The sequence below is a fragment of the Biomphalaria glabrata genome, chromosome 15 (assembly GCF_947242115.1).
Source record: "Biomphalaria glabrata chromosome 15, xgBioGlab47.1, whole genome shotgun sequence".
Lineage (NCBI taxonomy): Eukaryota > Metazoa > Mollusca > Gastropoda > Planorbidae > Biomphalaria > Biomphalaria glabrata.
This window is the reverse complement of record NC_074725.1, coordinates 10,239,703-10,255,365: the sequence shown is the minus strand read 5'-3', so window position 1 is coordinate 10,255,365 and position 15,663 is coordinate 10,239,703. Positions and strand designations below refer to the sequence as shown.

The 15,663-nt window shown below is 36.9% G+C and overlaps 1 protein-coding gene across 1 annotated transcript in view; it reads left to right on the top strand.

Annotated features, from left to right (window-relative positions):
• LOC106055716 (FMRFamide receptor-like) overlaps nucleotides 1–15,663 on the top strand; it is a 53,467-nt gene that overhangs the window by 15,123 nt on the left and 22,681 nt on the right. The window contains exons 3-4 of the mRNA XM_056011723.1: nucleotides 1,907–2,128; nucleotides 11,902–12,043. Coding sequence (XP_055867698.1) covers nucleotides 1,907–2,128; nucleotides 11,902–12,043 — 364 coding nt within the window. The remainder of the gene's footprint in view (nucleotides 1–1,906; nucleotides 2,129–11,901; nucleotides 12,044–15,663) is intronic.

The window sequence follows — 15,663 nt, the reverse complement described above, 5'->3', positions numbered from 1 at the left end:
TAATTAGGTTAAAATTAAATTTGGCTTAGGTTTTATTTTGAAATGGCTTCAGCGGGAATTCCCGCACTCGCCTCAGTGTGTATGTATTCATGAAAGAGTTGAATAACTGATTAGACACACCTGAACGTTTTGGTTACCGTCTAGTGTAGAAATTGTAAATGTTTGTAAACAAGTTTCTGATGTTCCTAAAGAGTTGAAGATAATATATTTCCTAGCCCAAGCCTCCCTCAGGACGAGCGGGCTGGGTTTGAACCCGGGACCATCGATAAGTTGAAGCGACAATCCATCGGGCGAACCGCACGACCATGCAGCCATCCATAGTCCATTAACTGGACTGTTTATAGAAGAATTTAATTGGGTAAAGCTCACTGAAAAGATTCCTTTCTATAATGAAGCATTACCAGAAATAATAAAATAATAAATTATAGAACACTATCCGCTTTATAAAGGATGAATTGATTTAGAAAGAAGCAAAATAGAAAAACAATTCGATATTAAACAAAATTTATTACCAATAAATAATTGAATCATTGTTTAGAATAGATTTTAAAAGGCTCGTTTTTTGTCTATGCCAATGAATATTTATGCCAAGTTTCAACTTGATACGAGGATGAGAGAGAGAGAAATAACTTTAATACACATTTCGCTATGCATCACCCGATGAAGTTAGTTCATAAAAAGCTTTATAGAAAAAGATTTTATTACTTGTTCAAGTGTTTCAAAAGACTTTTGGAATGGTAGTCACATACTCAACTGTCTCTCATGTCTCATACACTTTAAAAAATAAACTTTATTGGACTTTATTCTCGACGCCAGGATAATGTGTTTCTGCAGTTATGAATGCTGGGTTAACTTTTGCCAGGCTGTTGTAAAATTAAGTTTAAACGTAAGTGTTTTGGTTTATGGGTGCACCTCTTGTACAAGCTAGAGAAACACGCACTGAATGTACAGTGTGCTTACATTTGACCTGACAATCACTTGAGGTCATGACTAAAATGGTGTCAGCAAAAATGTAAACACCTCTACCCATCGTTCAGTTGTTGTAAGATTTTCTGTCTCTTTATTATTTTTGTTTAGCGCTATGGACTTATGAAATACAGGATTAGATAGATAGATAGATAGATAGATAGATAGATAGATGGATGGATGGATGGATGAATGGATGGATAGTTAGATAGATAGATAGATAGATAGATAGATAGATAGATAGATAGATAGATAGATAGATAGATACATACATACATACATACATACATACATACATACATACATACATACATACATACATACATACATACTACCTACCTACATACATACATACATACATACATACACACACACACACATAATTACATACATACATACATACATACATACATACATACATACATACATACATACATACATACATACATACATACATACATACTACCTACATACATACATACATACATACACACACACACACACACACACACACACAAATACTTACATACATACATACATACATACATACATACATACATACATACATAGATACATAGATACATAGATAAACACACACACACACACACACACACACACATACATACATACATACATACATACATACATACATACATACATACATACATACATACATACATACATACATACATACATACATACATAAATACATACATACACACACACACATACATACATACATACATACATACATACATACATACATACATACATACACACACATACATACATACATACATACATACATACATACATACATACATACATACATACATACATACATACATAAAAAAGGGTTTATTGTTCTTACCTTATTTACGGTCTCTAGTTTCCAAAACGAAACCTTGTCTTGAAACAGTTACCGCCATTCATTCCCCAGGAACACTTCCTGCTGTCTCTATCTCGCCGTCAGGTCACTGGCAGTGTTTGGATTCCTGGTCAGCATGTTCATCGCCTGGACCAACACCTTCGCGTCCCTGTACCAGAGGGACGGCATCTGTCAGATCACCATCTTCTTGTCTTTCTTCTGTCCGTTCGTCAGTGTCTGGATGGTGGTCATCATCTCGTTGGAAAACTTTATACGGATAGCACAGCCTGCGAGGTAGGTCTTTAGCTTGAGTTGATACAGTCAGGTATGTACACAGCCTGCGATGAAGGTCTCTAGCTTGAGTTGATACAGTCAGGTATGTACACAGCCTGCGAGGTAGGTCTCTAGCTTGAGTTGATACAGTCAGGTATGTACACAGCCTGCGAGGTAGGTCTCTAGCTTGAGTTGATACAGTCAGGTATATACACAGCCTGCGAGGTAGGTCTCTAGCTTGAGTTGATACAGTCAGGTATATACACAGCCTGCGAGGTAGGTCTCTAGCTTGAGTTGATACAGTTAGGTATATACACAGCCTGCGAGGTAAGTCTCTAGCTTGATACAGTTGGATATATACACAGCCTGCGAGGAAGGTCTCTAGCTTGAGTTGATACAGTTAGGTATATACACAGCCTGCGAGGTAAGTCTCTAGCTTGATACAGTTGGATATATACACAGGTCACTAAATGTTACTAAATGTTACTAAATGTTACTAAATGTCATTAAATGTTACTAAATGTCACTAAATGTTACTAAATGTCACTAAATGTCACTAAATGTTACTAAATGTTACTAAATGTCACTAAATATTTCTAAATGTTACTACATGTCACTAAATGTCATTAAACGTCACTAAATGTCACTAAATGTTAATGTGATTTATTAATTTTTTTTTCTGCTTTCAATAATTGTACTTACCTTTCTTATTGTGTGGAAGACGTAACCCTAGACCGCACTGTTTGAAGAGAGATGGTGGCAAAGCTATGGACAGCGAGAAAGCCTGGGCCTCAGCTCTTGAAGAAAAGTGTGCTAAACGGAAAATGGTCGGCTCCACTACCACCAAAGCGAAAGCTACCTTGACCTGAACTATATGTGGAAGGGAGTGTCTCTCCAAAATAGGGCTCCACAGCCACATGAAAAATGAAGACTGGGATTTTTAATTTCGGGATATTTAGGGCACCTCTGAGTTCATTAACTCTAATGGGTACCTTAGTAGTGGGAAAGTAAGGCGGTTGGTAGTTGTTCTGGCCACATGGCACCTCGCTCGTTAACCTCTGGCCACAGTCACAGGTGGCAGTAGTTCAACCAAACCCATTCTCGGATCAAGTTGAAACTTTCTAGAATCATTGATTGTACCTAGGAAAACAAATTAAAAAATTAACCGATAAGTCTATTAATTATTGACCATGAAAACTTTTGTTTTATATCGAAAAAAGGAAATGAATTCTACATTATTGAGATATATAGATGTAAATGTTTAGTTTTCTCCCTTAGATTAGATTAGTTTTTTAAAGCTATTTTATATTTTGCTTGTTTATTTTTGTGTTTTTAAACATTATGTTGTTATTATAAGTTGTATGCTGTTGTATGTTATTTGTTATGTTGTTTTAAATATTGTTGTGAACTGTGCTTTAAAGTATGCCTAGAAAATGTGAAAAGAGTAGAAAACATTTGATCTTAAGTGCGGGACTCAAATTACAAGTTTTGATTTCCTTCTTGTAAATTTACTTTCGTCTTTTAGAGGAATCTTGCCAAATTCGGCTTTTTTGTTTTTCAAGCGCTTTTGACAATGAGAGTCCAGACGCCTGAATCCTGAGCCTCTTTCAGCCACTCCTTTTAGAAGTCGTACAGACAGAATTCGCTACCCCTCTCATATGTATTAACTAAAGTGTTGTTATAATGGAACTCTCTTGTCAGAGACTTAAACTCAACTAATTCATTGGCTTTCCTGGTCCATTTGGTCAGTCGATGTAAAACGGAGACGTATCATTGTGAGAATGTTTACACAGCGGTACTCACAAGTCGATATTGATTCGGAGTCAGTCCTAACATTTGTCAGTTGGGTTTGGGTTTTTCTTCTCTTCTCATTTTTAGTCAAATTCTATCTAAAGAGAGAGAAAAGACTGATATGCACTCATATGTTTTTACAAACGTTACACATTGTATAACCCACACAATCAACTGGCTTTATTACAACACCTTCATTCAAGTCACTCCTTCGTGGAACCTGGGTGGACGCGATTCTCCAATACTGCTATAACGATTTTCCTAGAAATTTAACAGTTTATATCGCTGAGAAAAGAATTACTAGCTATTGATCACACGGAAAACTCTAATTTGAAAATTATAATTTTTCATAGTAAAAACAAAGAAAACAAAAAAAAAAAGATTACAAAGAGAGAGTGTGATAACACAAACTCAGAGGCGGCCCCCATCTGATCCGCTAATTCCCACGAAATAATGAAGACATGATTTTGTTTTGATTGTCTAAAGTAATAATATTTCAAAGATTCATTTTGGCTTTGTAAAAAAAAAATTTTTTTCGATTTTTTTTTTCTTAATTATTTGGAAGTTTCGGATGTTCCTAAAAGCTAAAGATAATCTATTTCCTAATCCAAACCTCTCGAAGGACGACTGGGGATATCAGCGAGCAGGGTATGAACCCGAGACCATTGACACAATCGAACGACAGTCCAGAGCGCATTAATGGAATTACGACTACTACTAAATGCCAGATTTTTCCTGAAAGCGTCGATTTTTTAATTATTTGTGTGTGTGTGTTAATTCCTCTAATTCACTTGCAAAGTTATTGGAAGACGGACACTCTCTGGACACGACTCAAAACATTTTCATAGAATTTCAATGGTTTAATTATATGTTTGGGGGGAAAATACTAGCTAATTTGGCCACACAGGGAAAACCCTGGTTTTAAGGTTATAATTTTTAAAAATTTTACCATCTTAAAATTCATTAAATTTGGTCTAATGGAAATTCCTGCATGTATTCAGTAAAGAGTTAAACAAATAGATGTTCAGGAACATTTAGCGTACCGTCTTCTTTATGTTCTGTAGAAATCATTAACTGGACTGCTGGAATTAATTTGTGACACTAGACATGTTTAATAATACTTATACAATTTATTAATACACAATATTGATATTATATACTATATCTCTCACTAGATCCAGAAGTCTCGTATGGACTACTGTCCTCTTACAATATATTACAAACGTTACGTTTCACTCTACTGGAGTTCTCTTATCTTGCATCATTCACAACTGTTCACTAACCTGTTGCCACCGTCGCAATAGAAACACATACACACCACATACACACTCCATAATAGATAGATAGATAGATAGATAGATAGATAGATAGATAGATAGATAGATAGATAGATAGATAGATAGATAGATAGATAGATAGATAGGGGAAAAGAAAATATTTTTTAAAAAGTTTTAGAGTTGAAGCTTATATCGAGTGGAATTGCATCCATTATTTTGAATCCTATCAAGTAATTTATGTTTAGTAGATCTAGAGCTCTAGACTAATAACTGCAAATGTGTGCTATTGGAACTATTTGTATTGTTACGTATTTCTGAATCTTCTGGCTAAATGTACTAGTAGACATACAAATAAAAACACTGCAAAGAACTTGACGACTCAACTTTCAGCTTCATATAACTTTATTGACTATTAACTCTAACAATTCGTCACTGTAACATGTAGCATACAAGACTGTACAATATCTGTCAGTTTACAGTTAGCTATGCTTCGTTGCAATTCATCTCTTCACTTCGTTGCAATTCCTCTCTTCTCAACTTGCATCGAGCCGTATTCCACAGAACTGACCAACAACACACTTCCCAGTGTCGCTCCAGGTCTCCCAAAGCTGAACCAAGTCGTACTCAAGTCTACCGAATCAGAGCCGCACACGTCTTACATTGACTGTATCGACTGTAACGGCTCAACTCCACTGTAATTCGCTGTATAGACTTTAACGACAGTAGTCCACTCAAGTTAACTCTACCCTAGTTAACTTGCATCGAGTGGTACACATCTCTCTTCAACTGACTCGCACAGTAGACAACAGTAACGAAGACTGTTCCGACGATTCTACCTACGACTTCATACGACTCACTCACGACTGACTTTCATATTAACTCTCTGGTTTACATAGAGTCCCTAATCGCTCCTCCAAAGTTGCACAAACACTGCTAGTATCTTCTGGAACAACACGTAAGGACACGTCACATCCTGTCTCTGTTTATACATGTACATTCCAGAGAACACTCGCTCCTGTGTTATCTCGCCGGGGTCACACGTTAACCTCTTCCTGTCACTGGTCATTTGTAACAGTATTAATTGTTTTTGTTAAGCACAACTTTCATACTTATAGCATGCTGAGCGTGTTTTGGTCCTATCACTTATTTGGACCAGTGAGGTGGGGTGGGAAGGCGGTTATCTGGGAGAAGGTTTCTGTGCTGTCTTTTCAAAAACAATTTTTTTTTTAAAGTTGTTCGAGTCTGAATTTGAACTCGAGCCTCTAACAATGGAGGGTCAATTGTTAGCCACTGGGCCATCCAAGTACTTATAAATGTAGAAAGTTTCATAGTCTTGTTAATTACACTTTTCGAACGACCTAATTCACTACACAATTCTTGTCTTTCTTCAGCTTAGTAGGCTTTACAAATACTAATAAGAATGGCAATATCTTTGATTCCGAAGATTACGGATGAGTGCAGTGTTTCACATGGCTACGCAAACCCAGTTGTGACCTACATATTTTTTCCGCATCTAGTGCAGACAAAGCCGTAGTCCGCCGGCGGTCTTCTGCGCCTGTCTTCAATAAGGGCTTATTTTTGGGTCTCAAATGTTTGTCCCACAGTCTTTCTGAGAGCTCTCCAACTGTCTCTTTCAGAGGCCATCTGTTGCCAGCTACTTTTCTCCATGCCATTGTGAGCAAGATGGCGCCTGAGTTATCTTTTATAATGTCTACGAGGGAGGGAGGGCACCCCAGTTACGCCGTCCTTTAAGCTCGCCAAAAAGGATTGCTTTTGGCATGTGGTCGTCTCCCATGAGGCATAGGAGATAGTAGGCTTTACTGTCTCTATATAAAACAAATAAATTAAATAAGCCTAGTTGATATTTAATTGATTGGTTAATTTTTTGTTCGATTCATGTGTTGTCATCGACAATGAATAATTGTGTAAAGTTTCAATTTGATCCGAGAATGGGAAATGGAGGAAATAACGGGCTCACGATTCTACCCAGACAGACAGACAGACAGAGTGAGTTGATAAAAGCTTTTTGGTTAAAAAAAAAGAAAAGAAAAAAAGAAAGCATGTCTAAGTCTGTCACATGATCAAACTGGTCCTTCAATGACATGATGGCGTGAACTTTGGACTTAAGTACATAAGTCCGAGTCAAACGGAAAGGTTAGAATCAAAAGAGGCGTTACCCGGTCCGAATAATGGAAATCACGAATGGCAGAAGTTGACTACAGAAACATAAAATGTGGGACAAAGTCTCTCCAGCTCTGTCATAATGTCCTGATATAGTCCAAGAATGGAGTCAGACAAGCCTGGATGGGAAGTAATGTGTCTGGGTGATGGAAATTGTATATTAAGTTATTGTGTTATGACTTGGTAGAAGCAACGGCCTGACTGAGAAATTAATACAAGTATATCTCTCTTTTTTGGTCATTCTCCTTTTCTCTTTCTGATTGCCTCATTTTCTCTCTTTTTTATCTCTCTCCCTCTCGTTTTAGAGCCCCCACCCTTCTCTACCACATTTTTATCAATCTGTAGCCTCAGTTTCTCTTTCTGTTATCTTTATTTTCTCTCTTTTCCTCTCTCTTTATTTCTTTCTTTAATTCTTGATGTCCTTCTTTAGTTCTATTTAACTCGTCCTCTCTCTTTATCTCTTCTACCTCTTTGTTTCTTTTAATCTACATCTCTCTCTCTCTCTCTCTCTCTCTCAGTTCAGCTCATACTCTCATATGTAAATCTCTTCAACTACATATAAGAAAAAAAAAATCTGGGCCAGGATATTGAGATTTTACCACCACAAAGGAGATACAAAATACCGTTCACAAAATCAGTCACAAAAACTGGTTTGTTACCCCTAAAATCGAATCATTGAATAGAATTGATCTATCTGATATTAAAATTTCACCTGTACCTTACGATGCGACATAGAAGCACAGTATATAGCTCAGAAATACACACACAAAAAATGTTGAAGGAGTGTTTATTGTAGTATTTGCGCTGGAAAAGGTGGAAAGCTTCACCTTACTCGGCAGTATCCTAGACCACCATGAAGGAACAGATGCAGCAGGGACGTAGCTAGGAATTTTTCATCGTTTAAACTGGCTTTAAGCGAAGAAATTATTTTAATTTTATAAAATTTTCCTCTTTCTTTGTACCCCTGGGGGTCGACGTACCACAGTTTGAAAACCACTGCTTTAACTCTCTTTTTGAAATATTGCTTTCTAACGTTCTTGGCAATCAGATAAGAGTGCTGGCTTAACTGTAAAATACCTAGAAAAACCTATCTCGAGCTGACTACCTTCAATGTTTTGATGGCTCTGCTCCCAGGAGACACCCAGCCTGGGGTATAAGGTTTCTCATCTTTACTTTTAATAGAATTGTGACTTTGGTTTCATAAAATCAATACAAACACTGTATAAGATGTCGACAAAACATTGATAATTAACTTTTATTTTTTTTTTCAGTGTCAATCTTGTAGTAAACTCGTAGTTTAATGTCGATTTTCAATGAAATACAATCGATAAGCAAACACTGTAGTAAATGGATATCCTTCACTGCTTAATTAACAGATTAATTAATAGATATAATCCTTAATACATGAAATTGAATTGGTTTTAACGCTTACCGCTGATAGACTGATTCAATAGAGTTAGTGGTTGTGTAAGAATGATGTTACCGCTGATAGACTGATTCAACAGAGTTAGTGGTTGTGTAAGAATGATGTTACCGCTGATAGACTGATTCAATAGAGTTAGTGGTTGTGTAAGAATGATGTTACCGCTGATAGACTGATTCAATAGAGTTAGTGGTTGTGTAAGAATGATGTTACCGCTGATAGACTGATTCAATAGAGTTAGTGGTTGTGTAAGAATGATGTTACCGCTGATAGACTGATTCAATAGAGTTAGTGGTTGTGTAAGAATGATGTTACCGCTGATAGACTGATTCAATAGAGTTAGTGGTTGTGTAAGAATGATGTTACCGCTGATACACTGATTCAACAGATTTATTGATTGTGTAAGAATGATGTAGCTTTTAATGCCTTCTTCATAACATGACAACTGCAGATGTGACTGATGTCAGTGTTGGCGACATAACTGGGTGAATGGCATTAAGGATGCGTTTTCTAAAATTGTTATGATAGGCACGCTTAGTAGAAAGTATTGACACTAAATTTTGTTATTAGTTCTGATTTCAATTAATTGTACATGTCTAACTATAAGTATAGTAAAGTTAGGTACCCCTTTGCAATATTGTACTCTATGGGTCTGATCATGTAAAGGTGATTTTTTTCTGTGGCCGACGATTAACGAGGGTGTCATGTGGCCAGCGCAACAACCAACCCCTTTTACTTTCCCCAACTGGACCCAGAGGCGCCGTAAAGATACGAAACAGTAACAGAGACATAATGAGTGAAAGAAATAGATTTAAAGAAATTCATAGAACAAAAGATACATAGAGACCAAGATATATATATATATATATATATATATATATATATATATATATATATATATATATATATATATATATATATATATATATACTAGCTGGATATTACCCGCGGCCTGCGGGTCATAGTTTGTGTTTATTGATCTAGTGGATTGGATTTAGATGTAAATCTTAGCTAATGACCCTTTCAAAGTTTTCTCTTTCGCCACAAAAATAGTTTTGAGAAAATGGGTTTACCCGAAGCCGATACATTATCTTTAAAAAACGAAAGGAACCCGAGATGAATAGGATATAAAGGACAATTAAAACGGGTTTACCCGATTTGTTAAATGAATGGGATTATAAAGTACGTCGGGACGTCTAAATTCGCAGATATATGAAACAAATTTATGTAAAAATGCTTTTGATACACAAATTTGAAGGTTAATTTTATTAAAAATGAAATCAATAGACTATATTTTGCCATTTCATATGTGAAGGTAAAAAACTATCTGTGCAAAGTGTAGTTTTAAAAATTAGATCTAGATCCTTTCGATCTTATCTCATGTAAACATGGTAAACACCCAAGAAACATTTGTGCCAAGTTTCATCAAGATTGGTCAAACGGATATATATATAAATATTTAAATATATATATAGTGTTATAAACCTGGTGGTGACACAGATGGTCGTAGGCTGTGTGTGTTTTTAGCCTACGCAAATCCCTCCAGTCCAGCGCTAGACAAGCGGTCAACCGTGACCAGTTCGGCAACGACCTGTGTGTAAATATTTCGCACGTAAGTCACGGCGAACGTGATCAATTGGAGTGGTCAAGCCACGTTCCACCAAGGTTCTAGAAGGACAGTAGAGACCCTATGTATGAACAAGTGTGTTAGAGTCAAGACACTTTACGACACTTCACAATGTGACCAGTACGAGGCGAAGTTAGAAACAGACGGTGTGTGAAGTCAGGCGGAGCAAGGCTAGGTTTTTGGACAGTTAATGTAATGTTGTTGCCAATTACGATGTATTTGAAATTAAACTGACTGATACTTTGGAGCCCTGAGTTGTGAGGTTCTTTAAGTTTGTTGTGTCGTGTGGTGCAGTGAGAAGAGAGCCTGGATAGTAGGAGAGACGTAACAATATATATATATATATATATATATATATATATATATCGATAGATAGATAGATAGATAGGATAGATAGGATAGATAGATAGATAGATAGATAGATAGATAGATAGATAGAGAGAGAGAGAGAGAGAGAGAGAGAGAGAGAGAGAGAGAGAGATGGGAGAGCGGTATAACGTTTGGCTTCCGGACCGGGATCCCGGGTTCGAATCCTGGTGAAGACTGGGATTTTTAATTTTGGGCGCACCTGAGTCCACCCATCTCTAATGGGTACATGACATTAGTTGGGGAAAGTAAAGGCGGTTGGTCGTTGCGCTGGTCACATGACACCCTCTTTCTCAATGTCTCTCTGTCATTCCCTTTCTCTCTTTCTCTCTCTCAATGTCAAAGACGCATATTGAGAGATCACATTTGCCAACTAAAGAAAAATATTATTTTGTGCCACACGCTAAAGAGCTTAGAAATTTGATTTGATAGTTCTCTCCCTTTATTGGAACCGTCCATCAATGGCGGACCTCTATCCGATGTGTCCGCTGTGAAGTGGTGATGAGATAACTCATTTACAGGGGATACAATCATGACAGAGCACTCTTCAGAACTCATCTACCGGCCTTGACATTGTTTAAGATACAAAAATTACTCATGAAAAAGGTATTCAAAAAGATTTTTCTAGAAGCCATTTCATAGACCATTCTCCTTCATACAGGCTAGTCAATGTGTGGCTGAGAGGCCTAGCATGCTTGACTACGGCTTGGCCGCCTAACAAGAGGGATCGAGTTTGAATCCCGACTCGAGCAGAGTTGTGTTTGCTGAGCGCCTAAATGCAGGACGGAAACCTTCTCCCAGATACCCCCCACCGGTCCTCATAAGAGATGGGATTCGCACTGACCAATACTGACCATACTATAAGCATAAAAGATGCCCCATATAAAAGCAATTAAAAAAAATTACTTTTAAGGTCTTAACTTGAAGCTGCTTTAGTAATATAGAAGAAAAGCACTTTTTTTTTTCATTTGACCTGCTTGTTAAATCTTGACCTCTGGACAAACTGTAGAACAAAATGTAACACATAAGTCCAACGTAGGCTATAGCTCTTAACATATTGAATATCTCGATATCAATTAGGTTTCCTTGTATCTTTTCGAAGTAACCATTTTGTTGTTTTATCTCCTAGAGTTGGAAGACTGTGTACTCCCAGAGTTGCCAAGATTGTCATTCTGATAGTGACTCTAGTGGGTTTGATTGTCTGCCATTTCCCTTTCTGGATCATCGAAGTGAAGAATGGAAGATGTGACCCTAAACCACACCTTATGAAGGTACATTTTATTTTGTAAGCTCTCTGCATCTTTTCCTCACTATTCTCTCTCTCTCTCTCTCTCTCTCTCTCTCTCTCATTCTCTCTGTCTCTGTCTGTCTTATAATTAAGAACCCTTTCTTACTTTCATGGCTGCCTGGTCGTGCGGTTTGCGCGCTGGACTGTCGTTCAGATTTATCGATGGTCGAGGGTTCAAACCCTGCCCGCTGCCATCCCCCGTCGTCCTGCGGGAGGTTTGGACTAGGAAGTAATTATCTTCAACTCTGAAGGAACATCCAAAACATGTAAAACATTTTACAAACAAACATTTTACAAACATTTCACTATCTGTGTGTTATCTAATACTTCAAATGGGCCTTAGAATCGTTCCATTTTAACAAAGAACGCTGCATCCAAATTGTGTTTAAAAAAAACAGGCAGCTTATTCCACAAGTTAGGTCTTTTATATTTAGTCTGGCTGGCCTTCACAAATTAGGTCTTTTATATTTAGTCTGACTGGCCTTCCCAGTTTAGGTCTTTTATATTTAGTCTGGCTGGCCTTCCCAGATTAGGCCTTTTATATTTAGTTTGACTGGCCTTCCCAGATTAGTTCTTTTATATTTAGTCTGACTGACCTTCCCAGATTAGGTCTTTAATATTTAGTCTGACTGGCCTTCCCAGATTAGGTCTTTTATATTTAGTCTGACTGGCCTTCCCAGATTAGGTCTTTTATATTTACTTTTACTGGCCTTCCCAGATTAGGTCTTTTATATTTAGTCTGACTGGCCTTCCCAGATTAGGTCTTTTATATTTAGTCTGACTGGCCTTCCCAGATTAGGTCTTTTATATTTAGTCTGACTGGCCTTCCCAGATTAGGTCTTTTATATTTAGTCTGACTGGCCTTCCCAGATTAGGTCTTTTATATTTAGTCTGACTGGCCTTCCCAGATTAGGTCTTTTATATTTAGTCTGACTGGCCTTCCCAGATTAGGTCTTTTATATTTAGTCTGACTGGCCTTCCCAGATTTACATCCTTTTCTATTAAATATTCTCTTCAAATTTTCCTCTCGGCCATCCTAGATTTTCCTTTCTAAGTGCCTATGGAGACGAGACGCAGAGCTAAAGGATTCATATATTCCATCTGATGTCCATGCTGGCTGCCTTTGGTTACTAAAACGTAGTTCCATTGGTCAAATTACCTTCCTCCCCCCCCCCCCCCCAAAAAAAATGTAAAAATTTGTAAGACAAATTCTCAATCAATAACAAATAAAGTTTAATTGTTAAAAAAATGTATCCTTCATTTTGTTGTACTTGTTGTTGCTGTTGTTATTCGTATAATAATGATATAGATCTAGTAGGCCTACATTGAAACCAGTGAAACATCACCTGGTCGCTGGGGATTAGGTGACAAATGGGAATCTCTCGAATCACTCATCACTAAAGAAACATACGGTTCTCATGTCTCTTAATTAAAAATCTCAGTGCACGACCTAGAACTTGTTTTACTCAGGATATCTGATTAGATTTTTTTTGTTTCCCATTTTTAGTTTCCCTTGGTTAGTTTCTTGGTTCGTTCGTAAGTTATCTCCCCCAAGGGAAGTAATGGCTTTAAAAAAAAGTGGGGGGGGGGGGGGGGGCTGGAGCAAGGGCGTTGCTAACAATAGTAACAATATGGTGTTTTGGAATATATTTACCTCTCAACATTCTTTTTCTAACCCTACCCCATTAAATTAAAATTAAGTTTTGGTTTTATAAATTTGTGTTTTATAAAAAGAGCATGCATTCCCTTATAATTCTAGACCTAATGTAACATTTCCTGATAACAAACAAAAATGTTATTGAAATGTACTCCTAACAGGGGAGTGAAACACAAATGAGCAAAATGAATAATTCCATCGGAACGTGTAATTACGGACAGAAAGAGTTAAATGAGAACTAAGGAGAGGACTAATATTGAATTAATAATTATGACATTAATCAAATTAATGATTCTAATTCTATAAAGAAGGAAAAAATAAACGAAGACATTTTTAGATGTTTTAGGAATGTTATTTTTTTTTTATTACAATTCTTCTCTATAGCTTGCAGACTCTTCATGGGTGTTATGAATTCCCGCACTCGCCTCAAATGTTTCTTTGTATTCAGTAAACAGTTGAATGAATAGACACGCGTGCATCTTGCGTACCGTCATCTGGACTATTAATAGAACAACCTGATTGTGTGACTCTCACTGGAAAGACTCAGTAATAATGAAGAAATAAATAGAATGAAGAATAATTAAATATTATCCAAAATTTAACGTAAGAATTGATCTAAATTTTTTTAGACAATTAATTACTAGAGGCGCTGTGGCTGAGCGGTAAAGAGCTTGGCTTCCGAACCGGGGACCGGGGTTCGAATCCTGGTGAATTCGGGCGCCTCTGAGTCCACCCAGATCTAATGGGTACCTGACATTAGTTAGGGAAAAGTAAAGGCGGTTGGTCGTTGTGCTGGCCACATGACACCCTTGTTAACCGTAGGCCACAGAAACAGATGACCTTTACAAGGTCTGAAAGGGGAACTTTACTACTTTTTTTTTAATTACAGGTAACTCATTATTTTGTTTAATAGCAACAAGGGAAACTAATACTTCAGTATTCACAGATATGGCTACATTTGTTGGGTTTAGTCCCCTTAAATAACTGTTAACGCTATTTCTCCCACATGCATTCTCCGATCAAGTTGATACTTTAAACATTTATTTATTGTACTTAACAAAACATGAATCAATAATCAAAATCCTTAATTAGCCAAATAATTTTTGAAAATTAATTTTGTTTGATATCGAATAATGGAAATAGCTTGTACATTACTGGTAGATGTAATTTTAAGGAAGGAGTTCTTCTGCTTTAGATGAGTTTAGAGCTGTTTTAAAGATTTTTTTTTATATACTTGGCTTGTTGTGTTATTTGTTTTACCTTTGTGACATTTGTACCTAATACATGTACCCCAATCGAGATATCCAAGTTTGATAACTAGGATCATCCTGACAGTTCAGCTTTACGTTCAACTCTGCCGCTGTAAATATTGCTTGAGGTCAATGTGTAGCTCACTGTAGATCTCGAGCTATTGATTTCCTCCAGCGGCCTCGACAGAAATTAAATTTCCTTGATTTAATAATTCAGAAACCAGGCAATCTATACAGCGTTGAAAGACATTTTGTGTGACCCGACTGAAGGTTTGAGTGACAAGTAGATCTAAAGAGTTTGTTGAGATGCAGGGCCGGTTCAGATACGTGGTAAAGAGGGCAGCTCATTTGCTTAGGGGTGTCCTCTGAAATATTTTAAGTTTGTTTTTATCCATTTTAATGAGTATAAAGAACGTTGGGAGCAGACTGGCTATACGGACAAATGCCCGGTGGGTCGGCACCAAATAAGCCGGTTTGATGGCGGTCAAAGAATTTTTTTTTCAATGCAGACAACTTTAAAAAAAAAACTGACAGCAGCAAGACACAGATGTCGAATACGTTTTATTTTATTATTAAATTTTTTTTTACAATTAATTTTGTTTGAAATTCAACAAGAATATCAAAAACATTATACTATACAATGTACGTATTATCATTTCCAAAACGTTAGACCGTACTTTTTGCTATGTACGAGCG